Source organism: Miniopterus schreibersii (assembly GCF_964146895.1).
Source record: "Miniopterus schreibersii genome assembly, chromosome: 5".
In the NCBI taxonomy this organism is placed as follows: Eukaryota; Metazoa; Chordata; class Mammalia; order Chiroptera; family Miniopteridae; genus Miniopterus; species Miniopterus schreibersii.
Genome location: NC_138106.1, coordinates 16987269 through 17010458, shown reverse-complemented (window position 1 = coordinate 17010458; position 23190 = coordinate 16987269). Strand labels below are relative to the sequence as shown.

The window sequence follows — 23190 nt, the reverse complement described above, 5'->3', positions numbered from 1 at the left end:
AGGAACACTTGTCACAGTTTCCTTTGAATAACAAACCATGTGACTGCATCTCTACCTATGCAAAATCATGTAAGAGCCGTGAGGGTAGGAAGAGGAGGGGCAGGTGCATATGAGAAAACCAGAGGGATATGGAATATGAGCATTAGTAACAAAAAGGGGACTCCAGGTTCTTCAGGCCCCGAGCGCTGGAGCACCAGTGACCGGGAAGAACCCTTGCACTCACCGTCGCTGACTTGCTGATAAATGAGGACCACGTCGGCCACCTGCAGGGAGAGCTCGTCTGGCTGCTTGGCCGTAAAGGATCTAATGATTTCTACCTGGGTCAGTGCTGAGGAGGAAAGGGAACATACTGAGCTTCCAGTAGCAGAGGCAAAACAAAACAGGTACAAATCAATCGTGTACTCAGTCTCTCTGTGCAACTCAGGGCTGGCATCGACAGAAACAAGTTAGGCTTCTATCAAGAAGCAGAAAATCTCTTCCAAGAGCTCTCATACTGGGCTAAGAGCTTTATAACTTGAGAAGCTCAGAGTTGAGAGTAGCCTTTTATGATGTACGAATCCCCTCAATAACAGCCTTGATAAGGAGTCATCAGTCATGTCACATAATGGAGCAGGAAACAGCCATATGCACTGGGGAAACTGAAATAAGACAGGTCAGGTAATGTGCTCAGGGCATGCAACTGATGATTAAACCACAGCGTATCCACTTCTCCGGGCGTTTATATAAGGTGCCTCCCCAGCCCATCAGTAGCAGCACAGGGAAGCTGTCAAAGAGGTTTAGGAATAAAAAGATCTCCAACCAAAAGTTGGGAAACATTTCAGAGTTGCCTCATTATGCTAAATCCTAATGAAACCATCATCTTCAGTGACTTGGTACTGACTGATGAGACATCTTAATTTGTTTGTTTTTTTTAATACAAAATTTGATTCTGGGAACTTTTATACCAATCCGTTTAGCTTTGGCTCTCAGCGTAAAGCTACGGGTTTTGAGTGTTCCAGGCAGCCAGTTCTGTTGCCCTTATTCTCTGGACTTGACCTTCCAGCTAGAACCATCCAGAGAAGCATGACATCAACGCTAACATTGAGGCGCTGATACACCACCCTGGGCCGCACCGGTTCCTAGTTCTCTACAGAATGAAATACATTTTGTTTATATTATCACTTTAATTAAAAAAAAATATAGTCAAAAGGAATGATAAAGCCATTTTCTTTAAGGTTAAAAATACATTTCAGCTTAGATTTAGACAGTCAGTATGACTTAAACACGTGGCCACTGACCCTAAACCACAGCTACAAATTAAAGAGCTTTACAGTCCAGCAGGGCTTTCCATGTATATTATTTAACTCCAGCCTCACAATAACCCTGTGTTGTATATATATCATGATGCACCTGACTTGCAGGTCAAACAGGCTCGGAGTGGACATGCAACAATTTACCGCATTTATACAACAAAGAAGAACTGCACCTTGGCTTTGAATTCAGACCCCTTGGCTTCCAAAGCAGGGATCACCTAGTTTTGCTGTGATCAGGGGCAGCAGGAAGGAAACCCTGGAGGACCGTGAATGCCCCACTGGCCAGCAGGGGGCACAGCCCCTCCACGGTCCACGCTGCAAAGCAGCCAGCCCAGTGTTACTTACAGGTTCGGTCCGGAGGCTGCTTCCCGCTGCTGTGTCCCAGGGCGGTTATCCAGCGGGCCCGCTCACTCCTAAACACAGAGGGCACAGCCAGTTGAGAGATTCAAGGTGTTTAAACAATGAAGTATGTCCTAGAATGCAAAGCCATTCCTCCAAAACGGGGGAGAAATACATAGAGAGGTATGGGCTGGCCTTCAAAACAAGGGTAAGAATTTTAAAATGATAAACTGGGGCACTTGAAATAGGCCGAAAACTACTCGTTGTCAAAAGATTCTGAATGAATTTGGCTAGCTATTGATTAAGAGGAATTTCTCATGTGACGGTGTAACATTTAATAGTTGATTCCCTTTACACATTGCAATCATAAAAAAGATGTTCTGTGCACTCCTAATCTGATGTTTAACATTTCAAAAAAGTAAATTTCCTTAAAAGAGAAAAAATGCCAGTAAATCAGTCTCTCTCCACGCCCTCTTCTTCCCCTCCCCCCACTCAGACCATTTTGGAAAAGATGAAAATCTTGACATACTTAAAGCTGCTTTGTTCCCCCATACAACTATTATTGCCAAATATGAGCTTTATTGAAATAGAAATTTTTTGGCCTTTTTTAGACTGTTCTCAAATGCTTCAAATGGCTTAATGAGTACAGCCAAAAATAATTCAAGGAACAAAACGACCAAGGCTTTTTTACAATATCAAGCTATAATTACATGAAACAAAATAATTATTTAACTAAAAGATCAAAAGTTTCAGATAAGCAAGCACTACTCCATAATACAGTTTATGACTTGGAAAAGTCAAATATTGGGATGGCAATTAAATGAACCACACACACGTCCGCACTTTGGAATCTCTTAAGAAGCGTGCATTGAGTCCATACTGTGCGGCAGACACAGCACCTGACATGCATTATCTCCTGTACCCTCCCTAACGCCTGGAGAAGGGCGAGAACACTGCGCGTTAAGTTCTGGCATCTACAGTTCCAGCCAAGGGCAGCTCCTACTAGGGCCATCTACCTTCTTCCCTTCTTCATGCCCAGTACTTGAAAAACATTTTTTTTCTCCCATAATAGTTTGCACCTAAAAAGATGCTTCTCACAGTCACCCCATCTTCACCCCCACGTGCATGCACCTCCACCCAGACAGAGCAGACGTCGTCCAGCCTGGATCGCGGCTGTTCCATACCTTCCCTACTGGCTCTTCTCACTCGCAAATACGGCCGCACTGCCCTCTGTTTTACTGAGCTAGGCCCACTCATAATCACTACTTAAAATGTTTTAATTGAAAAACATACATAAAATAAAACGCTGCACTGATCTTACACGTAAACAGCTCCATGAGTGTTTTCTTAGGTTCCCCTGACACGTTTCGAGGTCAGGGGACATGCCTCAGGAGGTTCCTTTTCTCCCTTCCAATCAACAACCTCCCGTAAGTAGCCACTCTTCTGATTTCCACCATCGTAGATTATAGTTTTGCTGATCCTGTTCTTTATGGAAATGAAATCCTATGTTGCGTCCTCTTTCGTATCTGATTTCTTTTGTTGAACACATCCACCCCATATTGAAAACACAAGCCTCACCTCCTCCAGGTGGCCTCAGCTGATTCATGAACTCATACTCCATTCCCATCCCAGTCCGACGATCTTGTTCCCACACACCCCTCTGCACCCTCCCGGTCAACTGTGGTCAACTGTAAGCCTCAGGCATCGTATCCATAAAGCTCACTCCCTGGCACATAACAGGGACTCAGCGAACAGCTTTTGACCTATGAACTCATCACTCATCTCGCACTGATCCTCAACATTTACTGACTTGCCTGCTTCTCTCACCCGGCCATACACTCCAGAAGGGTAGGAACTGGGTCTTGTTCTAAACAGTTTTACAGAGCACTTACATGCCAGATACAGTGCTTTTTTTGTATTTTGCAAGTACCATCTAATCTAATCTTTACAACAATCTTGGAAGAAAATAGTACCGTGATTGTTTCCATGCTCCCAGAGGCTAAAGCTGAGGTTTGGAGTGTGCAGTGCCTGCTCCCAGTAAAACAGCCAGGCCAGGTGGTCTGGGACCCGCGAGGCGGGGCTCCCTAGTGGATGCTTAAGGATCACTGACAGGAGGCAGCAAGCAGGGAGACAGCAGCTGGCTGAGAGACAGACTTCTTCAGAAGAAGAGGCCGGCCATGGTAGAGCTGCCTGTCAAGCAGTAATATGCACAATTTAAACAGCAACTCATGGTGCTGTCCTGCTTTTAAAACTTTGTTGCTCCCTAACAGGACAAAGAGCTTTAGGATGATTTTATAGGAACAACTAAAGCATAATTTCCTTTAAAATAACCCCAAACACTTAAATCTATGATACCACTTCTTTGTTGGGTAAGATCTAATTTTTTTACTCAAACTCAACTGGAATTTGCAAAGTACAAAGGCAACTGAAAACAAAATATCTTACGGAGGGAAGGGCTGTTCACCAAGAGAAACCTAAGACAGCCCATGTGCGTTCTCTATATGCCACATCCACAAGTCAGGCTCCTCTGTGGCTCACCGCGGCCCCGCTCCACGGCCCCTACTGCCGTCTGCAGCCTGCATGTAAGGCTTCCCTGGCACGGCACGGCCCTGGCACAGAGTGGCCGGTTTCAGCGGCGGCCTCCCCCTGCAGCTAGTTTCCTTCCAGAAATCCAGATGAAATCTCTCCCTTCCATGGCATGCTGCCTGGATGCTAATGGCATCTCTCAGACACGGCGGCCCCTCGCAGGGACTCCAGAGGACAGAACAAGACACTCCTTGTTGCCCTTTCTGAAAGGGGCCCCTTCTTGAAATGGCTTCAAATGAGTAGAGGCTGTCAGAACCCCACGACTTCCCCCGGGGCCTCCAAGAGCCTGCCAAGGAGCTGCCTCCCGTCAGCCAGCAGAGAGCACAGCATCTCTCAAGCAGGGAGGAGACACTTGATAAAAGATGGAATTCTAAGAACAAGAAAAAACAGGCCCGGACATACCCATTATTAAATTTAGATATCAAGTCCGAGGCTCACTCAGACAGCTATTCTCTCTGGGGACAATATGAAACAATCAACATGAAGTCACAGCGCGCCCCACGCCCAGTTCACAGACGTTTCCCTTTGTCCAAACAAAGCAAGAGAAGCAGGGCCGCCCTAATTCAACCTGGGCACATCGACTTCCAAGGCTCTCCCGATCTCGCCTCTCTGCCACATTCACTGAGCGCCCGCATGTGCGAGGCTGAGGCTGAGGCTGCCCAGGGAGTAAAGCAGGCTCTCTTGCTCTCACAGCCCTCAGCAAGAAGGAGCAGACAGAGCAGAAAACAAACACACGAAATCCAGTGCAGCGGGCATGGGCTGGGGCACAGCGCTCTGCACACATGTGACAGGGGCAGGAAAAAGACCGAATTGAGAAGAGATGCCTTTAACATAAATATCGGTAAATGCCACCCTTTCAAAACCCCCAAGTTCCCTACGCAAGGCCTGAAATGATGCAACTACAGCTCCCTACGCAGGAGTCAGCTGTGGTGGCACCTTATCCTGCCTCTCAGATCATTCATTAAAAATAGTCCATTTGAACCTGATTGCACAAAGGTTGAAAACACAGCAAAACGGGACTTTTCCTTCAATTCCAGACTTCTGTTAGAAAAGACAGACACATACTGAGAAAGTGGAGAGTCGGCTTTGAAACGAAGAGGCAGGGCTGTGGATGGGGTGAACTGAATGGATGTCCACCAAGGACTTCACCTCTGACTGGTTCTTCCTGATCTTTCCACAGAAGCAAAGAGACCCTGGCTGCTCCCTAACCTTCCTTGTATCCTTTTACCATGGCGTCTGACCAGATACCCTGGTGTTCCTCCTCACAGTCTACACATTTACCTGGGGTTCCTCTTGAAATTCCTATACCCATGGCCTTTGATAAAAAGTCCTCCAAGACTTCGTAATGAGGGTAGTGGAGACATTGTTTTTGCTCATTCAGACAATTCAACTAGTTGAACTCAAACTTATGCAAAAGAAAATCCACAGTGTAAAAAAAAATGTCATTGTGATGCTGTGTGACAAAGCCCATGAAGCTGGGCTCCAGCTCAACTTGCCTAATTTAAAAAATCTAACCTGAGCAAAGTAATTACCCTAACCCACTAAAAGTTCTAACATTTAGGCTTTGTGACATGCAATAAAGTTAAATTAATTATATCTTGTCATATCTAATAGCTCATGAGACCCAGTCCGGTCCAGAATCCTGGAGTTCACCTACGGTGGGTCCACTGTTTCCTGAATAAGGAAACACCTGTACTATCACCTGCCCTCCTGTTTCACTGGGATCAGTAATGAGGGATCACAAAAGATCAAGAATTTTGAGGACACTGTACAAGTAAAAGATCATTCTTGGACATGGATTCCAGAGTCAATGAGGAGAATATACTACAACCTATAATAAATATATTTTTTCCATGTAAATTGTCATCTCTATACTGTGGATTTTTCTTAAAGGATCCAGAAGAGCCTGTCAGCGATTCACAATTTTATTCCATCCTACTGACTTCCCACTGTTAATTAAATCATTAACAGAAGCAGGAAGAGCGCAAAGGACTCCCTGCAAACAATGCACCTTTCTCGGCAGGCCCAGAAGTTGGCTGTCTGAACGGCCGACAGGACCAGCCACGTTCACTAGGCTCCCGGTTCTTCTTGTGAGAGAAATGTTGAGAAGGATCGCTGATTACAGTGTAAGGTGATTATACACTAAAGCTGAACACAGTGGGTGAAGGAAGTTTGCGTTCGCCACTGAGTATGTCCTGGCGTCCCATCACTGCGCACGCTGGACCCAGATGCCATCCAAATTCCACTGTGGACACAGGATGCCAAGGACGCCACTTGCCTCAGCCCCTGGTCTGTGCCAGCAGCAGCTGTCTGGGCTTCATTTGAATGAAGGCAGACAAAAGGGGCTCTCCGGCTCCCACATTCCGCTTGAAAGGCCCAGAGGGAAAAGAAAGGACAGTAGTAAAACATTCTTCCTTTGTCCTTTCATGAAGGGTAAGCTTTTGTGTTTTCCACAGGCTACTGTCTCATTAACAGCACAATGACTTCAGATCTTTCACAGGCAAACAGATATAACAGAATACAGGGCTTAGATGTGCATCCAAAAAACCATTTCACCATCTCCATTAGCAAATGTTGAAAAACAGGTGAACGTAGAGAAAATTCGCTCCAGCGGCACAAAAAGGACATGAACAGGGACTGAGATAGAGGCTGTATTTTCCTACATGCGGCTACCATTCTGCCTTGCTTTGCATAAAGAAAAGCTAGTTATATTAATTGTGGGTCAATTCCATAAGCATTTATTGGGAACTTACTATGTAGAAAGTGAGACATGGACAAAGCCAGGGCTGAGTGCGGGACTTAGTCGTGAAGCCACGCAGAATCGATTGGAGAGAAAGTTAGGAGGCCATCGCGGCGGTTCAGGAGGTAAGTGCCGTATGGAGAGTCCTAGGAGGAGGGAGTGGAATGGAAACGGAGAAGGATGCTTCAGACTTTAGTACAGGGGGAGCTGGTCGGTGATGGATCTGTTCAGACTGGGAGCATCAGAAATGACACCACGTCTCCAGACTGGGTAACTCGAAACAGTGTCCATGGCACCGTTCACAGGCCCACGCGTGTTGGGGAAAGGTGGGAAGTGGTGACACCTGGCCTCAGACAGGCTGCATTTCTGAAGGGAAAGTGAAGAGGGTGGTTTACATGTGGACGTAAAGCTTAAGAGAGCACAAAGGACAGGCTGGGAAAGAATATCCAAAAGGGAGTTAGCCTGAGAGGTCTGACAGTCAGCAGCATTAAGTGGCATTAGAGGTAAAGAAAGGAGACTGGACTGCTGGGTGTGGCGACTAGGAAGCCCTGCAGGGAGCAGGGAAGCCACACAGGAGCTGGTTAACGATGAACTCCATGTAAAGTGCCGATAATCCAAAGCATCGGCCCCTCTTTCACTCACTGCCACACCAACTTATCATGTGTCGGTCCTGTTGTCTCTGTCTCCTAAATATAACAGTTCCATCTCCCTTCATACATGGTGTGGTCTAAGGCACCACCAGGAGACCTCTCAACCCCTCCAGCATGGCCGAGTTGCTATCCTCATGGGAGCTCCTGCCTCCACGCGAGCCTTCCAGGGAACCCCTACTATGGCATACATGGCTCTAGATTAGTGTGTCTCAAAATATCTGTGGTGAAGAGATGGTCCTCACCACCCAACCCATTGTGAACCAAGTGTTTTTAGAAATCCAATAAAAATGAATTACTTTAAAATAATTACACGCTTTGACACTGCAGGAATGTCAAATTACTATAAGTTTCTAACCGCTTCCCCCACGTCAGGCTAGTAATGGTTTGGAGACTAAGAGCCCACAGAATGCACTGGGATAGCCCTGCTCTGAAATGCTCTGGCCTCTGCTGGCCTCTTGACCACCCACCCTCTTCCTGGTTTATTCCTTTTTTAAAATTTTATTATTTTAGAAAGAGAGGAAAGGAGAGGAAAAGAGATAAGTGACATCGATGAGAGAAAAACATGATCGACTGGCTGCCCCTGAATGCCCCCTACTGGGGATCAAGCCTGCAACCCAGGCGTGGGCCCTGACCAGTAATCGAACCCACAACTTTTTGGTATATGGCACAACACTCCAACTAACTGAGCCACCCGGCCAGGGCCAATTTGCTAGACTTAAACAGCCTACTGTTTTTAAAAGGAAGTGTATGCGGCTATAATATACTTTCTTTCAACAACAATGCTAGTTTACATCTGTGTGCTCAAGAGTATTTGCGTAGTTATTTACTTTTGAACTGTAACCGAGTTGGTGGGGGGGGAGGGGGGGAGTCACTCCCTCTGTACCCAAGGAGACATCTGCCCCATGCCCTTTCTGGAATGTTCTCTTCCTATTAATTAAAGAACTACAAATATGAGTCACGCCCATGAGTTTACGGGTGGCATAACCAGATATTCTGAGAATGTTTCGGACCGAGGAAGTGAACACCCATTCAGCCGTGGTATGAGCAAAAGCCAGGTGCGGGGAACAACGCTGCCCTGCCGGGTGTCCCAGGAAAGGGCCTGGACACGTCGGTTTGCTCCCTGCTCTCTTCCCATAACCTCAGAAACAGAGGTAGAGATTAATAAACTATAAACAAAACAGCCAGGAAGAGCTCGCTGATATGCTGGCAAGGCCTGAATAAAAACAAACCCTTCCTATAAACACAGAGAAAAGGAAAACGCAAAGCAAAACCGACACACTTTCGCCATGACCAACCGCAAGCAATGAAAGGAAATCGCGCTTCTGAGAATCCTCCAGAACACGAGGACAGGACTAACCTCCAAGGTGGTTAAGACGTTTTTATTCTTCAAGCCTTAGAAAGCCCGAAGCTCGGGCATCGTGAAGGCCCTTCTCAGCAGAGGCACGCCTGGAGGAAGCCGCGCTCTGTCCTCACAGGCCAAGGGGCTTAACCGCTTTTTGAGCTGCAGAAATGCCTCCCTCAGCCCTGGGCTTGGATGTGCCTCGGGCTGGTCACCTGCCCACATCAGCAATCACCACACCCACGCAAAGTGTCCTCCCCAGAGGGGCCAACAAGGAGAGGGGGCAGGCTCGGAAAGGCGCCAGGGATTTTCAGCAGTTTCCATGCAAGAATTCCGGGACCTTCAGGAAAGGGCACTTCTTTGTCTTCTTAACAAACACATATGATGAAGCTCCTTTTCTTTCTTTTTTAATATTCTGACAAATTATTGAATGTATTTTTTATTGAATTTATTGGGGTGACATTAGTTAATAAAGTTATACAGGTTTCAGGTGTCCAATTCTCTAACACATCATCTGGACACTGTATTGTGTGTTCATCACCCCAAGTCTAGTCTCGTCCGTCACCATTTAGCCCCCTTTTACTCTCTTCTACCTCCCCTCGCTCCCCCTTCTCTCCGCTGTCAAGTTCACTTGGAACACTCTATTTTGGCTGTTTCAAACCTCAAATATCTTAACCTAAACCTGTCCCTCTTGGTTTTCTCCAGCCTTTGAAGTCAGTTCTGATGCCAAGAGATATAAAATCTTTTCATGTTTTATATGAATGCTTTCTAATGGTAACTTTTTTTTTACCTATGTCTCTAATGACCCAGGCACACAGTTAAAATACTCTTAAAAAAGTGGACATATTCTTTGGCTTTACTTTCGCTAAGATTTTGCCACAGTCTTAGGATGGCTATTCACCAGCTGCTGACCCATTTCCATCACAGCACGTGGGAACCCTGGCGGAGGCGGGTGGAGGTGGTGCGGGGTAGGAAGGCCACAGGACAAAGAGCTGGGGGACTTCTCCTCCGCTGACCCACCCTCTGACCCAACATAACGCCTGCCTGTAGTAACTGTTCCAAGAGCTGGTTTCCAGTTCCCAAACAAGTTGGTCCACTGTCTCTACAGGGACCAAATCACGAGGGTGGCCTTGAAAAGAAGCCCCTTCCCTTCATCCCAGGTGAGGATGGACTAGGCACCGACCGCTGAGAGACCCCCAGGCACAAACAGGATGACTGCTAAGCCTCTGCATGAAGTCTGGACAGGAAAGGGGATTTGTCACTGTGATTCCCCCAACTGAGTATCTCTTTTGAGAGAATCACTAGGCTTCTTGCTATCTGGTTGAAGGGAGGTGATTCAGAAATTACTTCAGTTTCATTATCTAAGAAAACTTATGGCCTAGACTCAAACTACCATTAAGTCATATTCCTAGGGCTCATGGGTCATTTATTTTTTATCAGTGATTAAAATAAAAAAATTTGTAAACCACTCTCAAATTATAAAATCACACCACCTGAAATAAAGCAGTCCCCCCCTTATCTGTGGTTTCACTTTCTGTGGTTTCAGATACATGTGGTCAATTGAGGTCTGAAAATATTAAATAGAAAATTCCAGAAATAAACGATTCATAAATTTTAAGTTGCATGCTATCCTCAGTAGCTTGAAGAAATCTCACGCTGTTCTGCTGTGTCCCGCCTTGGATGTGAATTGTCCCTTTGTCCAGTATATTCATGCCGCATATGCTCCCTGCCAGCTACTCACTTAGCAGCTGTATCATAAGGTCAATAGTAACCTAACGCTGTGTCACAATGCCTACGTCATTCATCTCATCATGTAGGCATTATCTCATTTCACATCATCACAAGGAAAAGGGTGAATACAGTACAATAAGATATTTTGAGAGAGACCGCATTCACATAACTTTTATTGCAATATATTATTAAAATTGGTCTATTTTATTGTTAGTTATTGTTGTTAAGCTTTTACTGTGTCTAACTTATAAATTAAATTTTATCATCAGTATGTATAGGAAAAAACATGGTATATATAGGATTCAGTACTATCCGCAGTTTCAAGCATCCACTGGGGCTCTTGGAATATATCCCCTGTAGATACGGGGGGGCTACTGTACAATGCATCCATCAGGATTCATGAAGATAAAAATAATATCCATGTCTCAAGACACTGAGATGATCCTAATGAAAAGATGAGCATCTGTCCAAAGCAGCTAGACTCAGTGCTTGGTACATAATAGGTACTCAACAGAAAAATTAATAGTAGCTACTGTTTGTTATTTCCAGGGAGTCCAAGGACAATTAGGCAGGAAAGGCTGATACCAGATATTCTGAAACCCTCTCCCGCCCATACTCACTGTGTTTCAGCCCCTAGCAGCATTTCCACTTTCTCATTCGCATGGTTACTCAGGACTGTCAGAGTGAAGAGGTGACTGGCAGAGTTCTGTCTTGAATAGAGCATCGTGGAACTGTTCTTTCCCGGAGATGAATTAAGCTCTTCACTGTCACAAGACTCCACTAGTAGCTGATCTCTTAAGGAATAATCATTGACGTTGTAACTTTCTTCACTGTAAGGAAAAGGGGAAAGAACATGTCAATAATTCAGTGGGTAAGATTGTCGCCTGTAGTCCTGATGACAAACACGACTCTGATCAGCACTGCCTGCTCCTCCACTTCCAATCAACCTCGACAAGTCTTCAACCCACGAGTTCCCACAGCGCACTGACTCTACCACCTTCCTCCCCCACTTCAACCCTTCATGCCTTCTCGTTCATGCCTGGATTTCTCGGTACCTACTTACCATCACTGCCCGCATACCTCCACATCTCCTTGAGAAACGCAACCCTTTTTAGATACAGCTTCCCCCTACTGTGAATACGCACCTTTGCCGTTGAACGTGTGAGAGCTCAATAAGTAACTGTGAATAAGTGGATGACTATGCAATAAATTTAAGTGTAGTCTAGGAACAATATCAAATTGCTACCTTATTTAATAACAAACACAAATGTATGAACTCAGGGGCATTAAGGGAAAAGAGAAATCCTTATGCCCAGTCAACTATACTTGGAGTTTCAGAACAAGCCATTTGCTCAAGATTTCTTAGAAATTCTCTCATTCGGTGCTGGACACCTGCCTGTAAACTATTCCCGTGTAACTCTCCTTGACAAGCTATGATCTTTCCAAAATTCAGTTGGATAGATTGTCCCCTAAAAAACCAGCAAACACAGTTATTATATATAAAAGCAAAATACTGCCTCTGATCAAGCCCTTTCTTGCCAGGGTAAGAGTCCGTATTAATCAAAAGTTCACAGGGCACCTTCATCCCCAAAGCTCTTCTGAAAATGCCTACAGACCACCACAGCGGTGCTCAGGATATACAACAGTATTTCTCCTATCAAAATGAGGCTTATCAAAGTTCACACAATTTTCACAAAAGGAGGAAAGAAGATGATACACTTTATAAACACATAAGGTTATATATTTAAAAGACCATGTTTACCAGAAACAAAGCAGTCAGTTTTTGGAGGAACGAAATAAGTTCATAATATTTGTCCAGATATATCAGACATGGATTTAACAGCCCAGGACTCGAGATCAAACAAACAAACAAGCAAAAGCAAAGCCTCAACAACAACAAGGGATAAAACAGGATGAAGGAAGGCTTCCTTACTCTAGTCCTCTCTCTGCACCTCCTAGTTACTCTTGGTCCAACTCACAAGTTAAAAAAGACTACCCCTTAGTCAAAGACACTCATTTCCAGTTAAAATAATCTGCTGCAGACAGAAAAATCCAAGTGCCCTAATGTTGTGTGCATGGGTGTTTGGGTAGTGCCCTAAACAATGACACTGAATGGGTATTCTTTGCATTTCCAAAGAAATAGAGGGTAAAGAAATGTACATGCTATAAAGTAGTCATTCAAGATGATTCACATTCCAAGAAGTCTTTAGCATAAAGTGGTTTCACCTATTAGGTGAAGCAAAGACCAAGAGTTCACAGGAAACTAATATAAACTAAAATGAATAAACTACCTAAATCTTTTTTTACCTCTTAATTTTTAGAGTTTCTCTTTTCCCCAGTTGTTTGCCTGAATACAAATAATACCAGCTATTGTGTTTCATCAGTGCTTTGAATCTTTGTGTTTGGGGGTAATTAGAGACAGAAGAAGGAGATAAATTATAATAGAATGTTTTTCATTGTCCTTTCAGCGATCACAACTCCAAGGCCATGAAGAGCTAGGGTGACTGTTGGCCCAGTTTCTGCCTGTCGTTCTCGCAAATACCCAGGTTGGATGATTAGCTACACGCTCTATTCATAGCTGGGAGAGTTCGCCTCCAGGATCCGTTCCTACACACCTGAGCATCTGTGGCATTCAAGGTGCCTAAAAAGGGATCTTTCCCACTGTTTTGACTTCTGAGTCCAAAACAGGAAGCAGGAAATATTTGCCTTTTTTTTTAATGAATTCAAGAGCAATCATCCAATATCATTATTTTATCCAGACCTGTAAACTTCTTCACCACATAATAAATAACGTTTACAACTTCCTCACTACTCTTTCAATAAATTTAATATTTTAAAAAACCTTGCTTTTATTTAACAGTAGTAAATTACTTATCCTTGTCAGCTATTATTCAAACCCAATAAAACAAATACTGAGAAGCAGCTCACTCTTGGGGCCTGTTCACTGCCCGGGCTCTCACACACACTCAGTCTCCTACAGGTTCTAAATAACCGCCTTTTCCGCTCTCCAGATCTGCTCAATGCTGAAATTCCTCCTCCTGATGGCAGGCAGCACCCGCTATCTCTCTCATGCTGATCGAAGATGAAATATATGTTAAAATATGTGCTTGAGCACAAGGAGGCGGGCGCAGCTGTAGCCAGATGCAGCCGGGCCGACCCTGTTTCCCGTGCAGCAGGCAGAGGGCAGGCCCAGCCGGCTGGCCAGAGCCCCCTCCCCGGGGAAGCCCATGCTGATTGCACTTCCCCACGTTTGTCTCCGGCGCTCAGCAAACATATGGTTTACATAGCCTCCGAGACAATCAGGATCGTGTAATTAGGAAGTTAAATTGCTCAGAAAAAGGCAAATGGCAAAGCCACCTTTCCTCGCACGCAGCAGTTTACGCGCGGACTTCCTCTGATTGTCCCTGTGCGCCGCCCGGCGGGCTGGGGCTCCGGGCAGGCCGCGCTCCCATCCGGGGGCCATCGCGTCTGTACAAGTCCTGCTCGGCCTGTGAACAAGGAGGGGTTTCCCGCTCAAACCCCCTCAAGTCCAGGAGCCTTTGTTGAGAACCCTTTTTTGTTTTTCCACAAGATAAAGAGCTATCCGTGGAGAACAGGCCGTGGTGGTAAATACAACCCCCGATTTCGCTCCCTTCAGGGCCTTCTTTAGTGAAGCAGCTGAGTTCTTGGTCCTACACACCACCTAACAGCGCGGGTTGAAAACCGGTAAGGCCTGGCGGTGAGCAGCGGCTTCCTTCACGCGAGTACTAGGCAGCCTGTTGACCTTCTGTCCCATAACCTTCCATAAAGGTGAAAATGATCCATAATGGCAGGTATTTGTCACTCAGGACAACACTGGAAAACGCCTTACAACATACATTTTAAAACACCAAAGCTACATCTATACATTACACATATACACAGCAGGGAGTGCAGGACGCGGAGCCCCCCAGCACGGAGCTGCCCTGGGAAGAGGGGAGCCGGAGACGGAAAAGTGGGGAAGAGGCTTGAGGTCCACCTGCAACATTGCACCAGGGGTTTTCCGTTTAAAAAGCAGAGAGCTGATAAATAGGGGAAAAAGTCAGTGTCTGTTAAATATGAATGACAGGTATGTCAGTGTTTGATAATTTTCTGAATGTTGAAAGTATTTCACAGTTCAAGGTACAAATAAATTTAAAAATAACGAATGCATAGATGTGAAGACTAGCATCATTCCAGGTGTCTGTGGACGTAGCTGAAGTGACTATTGGACACTGGAATTATTTTTTGCCCTACAAACAACTGATTATTTGCAGATGAAATTCAGTAAAGTGGCTGGGTTAAACAGAAAAAAAGGTCTATATATAAATGACACTCAGAAAATATGATAGAAGTAATCTTATTTATAATAGCCACAAAACACATAAAATATTTAGGACTAAACTTAAGCAGTTTCTGCTATAGAAAGACAACCTTCAAAAACTATACTTCAGAAGAAGGCCTGAAAAAATAAGTAAGTCTGATATTATAGAGGTATCAATTCGTCCTAAATTAATATGTAATTTTAACACAATCTAAACAAAAATACAAACAGGTTTTCTTTTTCTTTGAGGGGGGTGCATCGAGGATGGGAAATAATCAAACTGATTCTAAAATACACAGGAAAATAAACATGCAAGAACAGTCGAAAAGGTTGGGAATGAACTAGCCTTATGACATAGTAAAAACATATTGTAAAGCTACAGTCATTCAAAGACTGGGACAGGGCATGAGCTGACAGGTGGATTAGCAAAATAGAACAGTATGCTCACAAACTGACCCCAAACGCGTCTGGGAATTTAGTACATGATATAGGTGGCATTTCAAATCTATGGGGAATTGATGGCTTCGTCAACAAATAATACTGGGACATCTGGGGAAATGTCTGAAGAATATAAAAATTTGGATCCTAATCTCACTCCATAAATCAAGATGCTTCCTTGGACCCAAGCTCTGGGTCCGTAAGAGTCATGAAGAAGAGGTGGTGACAGAACATATCCTGCCTGCCCTGTGACCAGAGAGGTACTTTTAAACATGCAAAAACCTCAGGGAGAGTTCCCACCTTAACCCTTATTAGAAAACACCTAAGTACATAATAAGGATGCCCAAGAATGGGAAACAGGCTCGTTGACGGAGACAGAGCCAGGAGTATGCAAGGAAAGATGGGAGTGGGGAGATGAGGGGAAGGACTTTCCCACAGTCCTCCGCTATCAGCCCCACTGTGACTTGTCTCACATTCCACCTTGTTCTGTAACTTTCTTTTGTAGCCAAAATGTGACAGGTGAAGAGCCAATCAGCACCCCCAATACTTCCTTTTATAAAAGAGTAAAATTTGAAAGAAAAGATGCTATTAAGACTTATCCAAACAAAACACAATTTTCCACCAGGCTAGTGATGTTGATTTTTTACCTATTCAGTAGCTTCCTTCCCCAGGCTCTCTATAATAAACATTCACAAAGCTTCCCTGTCTTGAAAAAAACCTTCACTTGAATCTGCTGGTGTCAAGACAAATGTGTCTCATCTAGCAGCTGCATGCATCTTCGTTGCCTCAGGCCCTGTGCCCACATGCCAGGGGCTGTGTGAAATTGCTTCCCAAGGTCATCGTGGCCCAACAGACACCAAATCCAATGACCTGGGTTTCACCACTGTTCTTGACATGGACACTATCTGATGATGTTCAGCACCTGCGACCTCCTGAAATTCTGTCTTCCTCTTCTAATGTCTCTGTGACATTTCCAAGTCATCCTTCTTTGGGGTCATTCTCCAAGGTCCTCTCCTAGACCCTCTGGCTTTTCTCTCCGGGATTTATAATGGCTCTGTCCTTCTCCTGGTGCACTGATTCAGGGGAGCACAAGGGGTTTTATAAGATCAAAGGACAGTCTTCTTACTTTCCTTCAAGACACGTATGAGAATTCTTCCTCTGCAGATTTCAACTTGTTTCTCTTCTCCGTCTGAAAATGTGATTTCTAAAGGCCCATATTTGATCTTGTGCTTAACTGGAATAAAAATACTATAGCTCAACATTTCTGGGATGGAGAATATTGGGCTATACTAAAACTTATTTTGAGTTAAGCGATCAAAACACTTTTTCACATGACTAGAGTTAATTTCAATTTTAAAGTTGGTGTTAGAATTGCACAAATTGTTAGTAAAATAACATATGATTTTAAAGCAATAAGTACAGTATAAACAGTTAAGAGTATAGACCTGATTTAGAATGTCTTTAAAAATCCAAATTCTGTCACTCACTCACTTTGGGATTTGAGCAAGTTACTGTCCTCTCTGTTCTGATTTAGAATGTCTTTAAAAATCCAAATTCTGTCACTCACTCACTTTGGGATTTGAGCAAGTTACTGTCCTCTCTGTTTTCTGATCTGTAAAATGGGGTAACAATACCAATCCCTTTGGGCTGTTGTGAGGATTTATTATCTTATTGCATGTAAAGCTCTTATACTCATGCCTGGCTCACAGCCAGTAAATGTTGGCTATTAAAGTGGAAAAAAGCATAATTAGAGCTAAATACGTCTAAATTACTAATTTGGCAAGTGCTCCAACCAGCAAAACAAGGCATGAAATTTACCCAGAATCTGATTCCAAACAGCCCTACTTGCTCAGCTCCTCAAAACAATTCTGAAGACTAACAAACATGCCACGTGCTTCCTAGTTCATTGTCAAGAATATAACAAACAGTGGAGCTGAGGGTCACACTCGTTGGTAAGATAAGGATCTGTTGTGATTCACTGTCACCAAAAAGGATGGCCAGTGACCCACAATAGAACCACAAAGTGCCCATTCCTGTCACCACAGATCTCCAGACTCCACAGCCTGGGACCTTCCCGGCTGCCCCCAGGATGCCCTGACCCCACTGTCCTTGACAAAGAGGAGGCGGGCAGGTCTGAGAGGCTGCTGGCACCTTATCAAAGCTTTCTCCGAGAGTATCGGGAACTAAAGAAGCTCTGAAGAGCAAGCGAGCAGCTTCTTAAATTGGTAACAAAGTTATTCCAAATTACCAGAGCAATCCTCACATTGCACTTTAAGTTTACTTCTACTGATCCCCTTGAATGAAAGGGAAACATACGCTGAATTCACTTTTTCAGCCACAAAGTTAGTGTGTTTCCTAATGAGTTGTGAGGGATGTTGCAGGAAAATCACAGCTACCACAGTATACGGGATTCAACTTATGAAAAAGAGTAGATTAATGGTTGTCCCTCACTCACTTGTCACGTGACAGGGCTTCTTGATGGGGAGGGAGAGGCATAGAGCTAAATGCATTTGTGCCGAAGGCCATATTTCAGAGGCCATAAATCCAGGTCTGACCCCAGAGTGCACCACAACCTTTAGATGTATAGCAATGGCTAAAGGTTTCAAACCACTGTTTAAACAATAAAATATTCAAAAAGCAGGGAGCAATAATTTATCATCTTTAGAGTGAGAAACACAATACTAGGAATAATGACACTCAGCACGTACCGGTCACTTGGTAGAAACTATTCACTGTGTTAAGAGCTTTGTGTATATTATCTCATTTAAATCTCACATAAATTCCACAAAAAAAGATGAACTGTTGCACCCACTTTACAGATGAGGATATTGAGGCTCTGAGAGATTAAGGGCAACTCAGCCAAGGTCACATGGCCAGTATTCGAGCCCGGTTCTATCCAATTCCAGACACTGATGTGCTTCTCAGTCACAGCAGCTTTCAACATTGAATGGCAACGTCAACTCTTCTTATAGACTAGAGGACACAATACTACTCATCACACAGAGGACTCAAGGGTCTGTGGGGAGAGCAGAGAAAAAGAGGGGGAGGAAAAAGGAAATGGGGCTCTCACTTCTCCCCCACTCCATTCTCACCATCTTAAATTTAGAACCTGGTATCACGGTGGTCAGAAATAACTAAGTTTTATGTTGTAGGAATAAAAGCACTTTGAGTCTGTCTTATTGCCTTTCCTTTATCTAAGATACTCTTAAAGTTAATTCCCAGAGGAAGGAGTTTATTCTGCGGAGGAAGAGAGACAGTGTCAGGTGACTCCAGCTTTCTAAAACTCCAAGTGGGGCTGAACCAGGCCATGACCCTTTCCAGGGAGTGTGCACAGCTTCAAGCCACTGGGCATTCAAACCACTTGGGAAAATGCAAGTTGTAACTTAAACCCCTGAAGTCATGATAATGATCGGGTCGTATTCTAGTGCAGAAAATCCTTTGTTTAAACCCTGAGGATTTATAATGTGCCACAAAGTTCAAGTTATGTCAATAAACAGAATATTTATGGAACAGGAACCAGGAAGTGGAAACCTACTGTCTTCAATGTCTTAGGAAGGAACCATTATGAAAAGGAAACTCTTTTCCTTGCATTCTGATGCTAGACTCACTAAAGACAGAGGAAAGCTTACAAACGCAATTCGGTCCTGGTTCTGGTTTTCTCCTATAACTTGTACCCCTATAAAAACACTCACTTAACAAAAACTTGCTTTGGAAAAGGTGTCTATCAAAACAAACAAAAAAGGTGTGAGTTTCTGGGATATTTTTCCCACTGAGATTACAGGATGGGGAACGGTGAAAATATACTACAAAAATGAAGTCAAGAAGTAATGAACATAAAGAAACTGTTTAGATAGAAGGCTCCAAAGAATCCTGGCTTTGCTGATTAATACTCATATAACTACAGGGAATATAAAACAAAATCACGGCTAGATCATTTATGGGTAGAGAGCTCAGGACAAGAAAACAAATCTGAACACGATTACTGTTATAGATGTTTACTGTTATAGATAACGAGACCAGACTAGAGCTCAGTGTTCTTTTGGTATTGGGCCCAACATGCAGACCACACCCATCTATCTGCTCCAGATGTGCTGAAGGGCACACCTAGGCTGGTGGGAGCAAAAAGGCACAACCAAGGAGATACTCGCATGTACCCCAGATGGAAGACTAAGACCAGCCAAAAGGAAGTGGGTTCTAAATCTCCAATCACTTCTGTCTCCTTTGAAATTCATACTCCCTACCCTCATTTATCCTAAAGGCAGAGTGTCCCTTCTTTTAAAGCGCTTCCCATTTTCCAAACTACTCAAATGTAATCGGTGTTCTGTAGAACAGAGGATTTCCTGGTTGTGGCTGGAACTATTACCCAGTCAGCTGCCAGCCTCCCCTGCTTCTAGTCCATCAAGCCCCGGTGTGCCAGCCCCAGGGGAAGCATCGTGGCTGATTCTCCTGCTCCCTTTATCATGTGCTGGCTTCCCCAGCTTCCCTTATAACAAGTCCTATGACCTAAGACTAACCCATGAGATTCAAGAAGTGTTCTGGGGATTGTCTGGAAAAGGTTCTCCTCTGCTATTAAAAAGAAAAGCCACTTGAGGAAAGAGCCCTTGGTCCAGCCTCTACTTTTCACCCTAGCCTCCCTTCTATGACTCTAAATGAAATCAGGATGCCTGCAGGAGGCCTCTGCAACTGTGAGGCTATATGCACGGGGGCGACAAGTGAACAGAGCACACAGAACAGCTGAAGAATGGAAAGGGGCTGGGTTACTGGGGACCACTGGGCCCAGACTGACCACTCTCAGTCTTCATGTCTGGAAGAGAGGTAAATGCCTTTAGTGTTTGAGCCACTGTTATTCGGGAATTCTGTTACATACAGCCAAAAGCTTTCTAAGTGGTCCAATACTGAATTTGCCACAGACGAATAAAGTACAGAGGGTTTCCCAAACTCACCCGACTTCCTATTGTGTGCATGTGTGTCTGTGTGCGACAGTTCAACATTTTTATTGCTTAATCCTTTTGTATGAGTATACTTTTACTTGCAGCTCAAAACATTAGTTGGCACAGTAGTACAAAATAAAAGCAAGCCAAAGCACAGTTTTGCAAATATAGTCCTAATAAACTGGTTGTATTCTTTAGGTAAAACTCCAAGGGAGATAAGAAGCCACAAGATAAACCAAGTTCCAGATTTTTTGCCAAAATTAATTAAAAATTTAACTTAAAAATGAATATATAATGGAGCAGAATACAAAAAATCATGTCTTTTAAAAACAAAAGAGAATTCAAAGAAATTTTAGCTTTTGGGGATGACATGGGGGGAGGCCGCTGAGTAATGCATTCACTCAAATTGTTTATATTTAATCATTTACATGATTGGTTTGCTATAGTAGGCAGTTAGACAGGTATGAGCAAAGTAGAAATGATAGGCCAGGTACTGAAGGTCACCAAGGAGCAAAGCCCTGGGTATATAACAATGGGCAAACTGGGGTAGGTCCTTGCCCCCAGGGTGACCTTTTCTCCCCTAGCATTTCGCTGGTCATGCGGTTTAGATTCCCTTAGAGAAGAAACAAAGGGGCCAGAGAACAGCCTCATAGGACTCCCATACAAGCCCTTGCATGACCACTCCCTTAAGCATTAAGCCCCTAGAGCAATGAGGTTTGAGCAAAAGCTTGAATCTGTTGACCACAAAGACCAAAAAAAAAAAAAAAGCCCTGCCTTTGGAAAGCAGATAAAAGCCCTTCAGAGACGGACCTACTGCATTGTCTGTCTGTCTGTCTGTCTGTTTGTCTCTCTCTCTTCTCTCTCTCTCTATCTCTGTCTCTGGAGCATGCCTACTCCTTTCCCCCCTCCTTCTCCCAGGATGTTATCTTTGCCTTTCTTTTTCCTAAGCTCCAAGGGCCCTTCTATTTCCTCTGTAACTTGTTTTCTGAGTCCACGCAGCCCAGCTGGCTCACTTCTCCTATCTCTGTGACTTTCTAAATAAACTTGTGCTTGTATTTGAGTCTTGGCTCTGAATTCTTTTCTTAGCCAAACTCAAGGACCGAGGTCTAACATCTGGTGTTGTTCACCGTTAACAGTTGACATTCAGCAGATATTTACAAATGAACATTATAGGACAGGCACAGGGTTATGCACTGAGGATTCAAAGGTCAACAAGACAGACGTGAACACACGGTAACAAATGTTATGGCAGAGAAAATGCAGGGTTTATGGGACCATAAAGCAGCAGCAATAAATACACTCTGGAGGACTGGATAAGAACTACCAGTGGGTGTGACAATTAATCTGAGACCTAAACAATGAAAAGGACTTTGCCTAGAAAAGGTATGGGATGCAGTGGGGTTGTGGAGAGGGAGAGTATTTAGGCAGCGAAAGAAACATGTGCCAGGTTCTGGTGCCTCTTAGAAAGCTGCTTCGGTGAGGTTCTATGCTAAGTGCAAGGTAAGACCATGGAAGGGCAGTTTGCAAGGGATGAACTGAGTAGATCTGTGTTTTGAAAAGCACACTCTGGCTGTGCAATGTAAATGGATGAAGGCCAGCCATCGTGACTCAGTGGTTGAGTGTCAACCTATGAAAAAGATCACTTCCATTCCCGATCAGGTCACATGCCCCGGTTGCAGGCTCAATCCCCAGCAGGGGGTGTGCAGGAGGCAGCCAATCAATGACTCTCTCTCATCATTGATGTTTCTATCTCTCCCTCTCCCTTCTTCTCCAAAATGAATAAAAACATTAAAAAAAAAAAAATGGATAGAAGGATGGTGGCATAAATTGTTAGGTGTGTCTTATGGCAAATTCAAGGTGGCTGGTCAAGGGCAGTGGTAATGGGAGAGAAGTAATTTCATGGGCTGCTCAGAAGACTGGAGATGGCTGACTGGGGAAGTGCAGCGAGGAACAGGGAGTCAAAGTAGTCTTTCAGGGTTATTGTGGAGCAACCAGTTAGACAGGCTGCCCTTTTTACTAAGGAGGGAATAGAACCTGGAGAAGGCGCATGTTTGAAGGAGATACGAATGAAGATAACCTACAAGACCACCAAACAGAGGTGTGCAAGTCACATGACCATCATGACACTCCAAACTTATGAAAAATGGCGTCAATGTTAGAAAATTAAAGGCATGCTCAAGAACTACCTTAAAACATTATAGCATTCTATTAATTATTTATTTAAGTGAGGTAGTAATGAAGGGCTGGGAGCATGTAGTGGGCTGAACTTTGACCTCCAAAAAATATGCTGAAGTCTTAACCCCTGTTACCTGTACACTGGACCATATTTGGAAATAAGATCTTTGCACATGTAATCAAGTTAGGAAGAGATGAGTCTGGGGTAGAGTGGCCCCTATATCCAGTAACTGGTGTGCTTATATGGAGAGGAGGATTTCGAGACAGAGACACAGGGGAGAAGGAGCCACAGAAAGACAGAGGCAGAGGTTGGAGTTAGGCTGCTACAAGCCAAGGAACCCAGGAGAGCCCAGGAGCTGGAAGAGGCCAGGCAGGATTCTCTCCTAGAGCTTTTGGAGCAAGTATGGCCCTGCCAATATCTCAGACTCCTGCCTCCAGGACTGTGAGACGATAAATTCCTATTATTTTAAGCCACCCAATTTGTGGTACTTTGCTACAGCAGCTATAAGAAACTAATACAGAGATAAAAATTGTTTTTAGCTACAGAAGAAATTGGGAGGGGAGATCTAAGCCAGATATAAGGCAGCTCTATGAGGATTATAAGACCGTTAACTACCTTATAGCATAAGCCTATTGGAAGTTTGAACC

The 23190-nt window shown here is 44.2% G+C and overlaps 2 protein-coding genes across 2 annotated transcripts in view; both read right to left on the bottom strand.

Annotated features, from left to right (window-relative positions):
• The window catches only part of MME (membrane metalloendopeptidase), a 578791-nt gene that overhangs the window by 461651 nt on the left and 93950 nt on the right, over positions 1-23190 (bottom strand). The gene's annotated exons all lie outside the window — the stretch shown is intronic.
• Positions 1-23190, bottom strand: part of ARHGEF26 (Rho guanine nucleotide exchange factor 26) — a 101931-nt gene that overhangs the window by 2475 nt on the left and 76266 nt on the right. Inside the window, exons 11-13 of the mRNA XM_081138078.1 lie at positions 11298-11507; positions 1638-1705; positions 224-328 (exon numbers count right to left, since the gene is read on the bottom strand). Of these exons, the coding sequence (XP_080994204.1) occupies positions 224-328; positions 1638-1705; positions 11298-11507 (383 nt within the window). The remainder of the gene's footprint in view (positions 1-223; positions 329-1637; positions 1706-11297; positions 11508-23190) is intronic.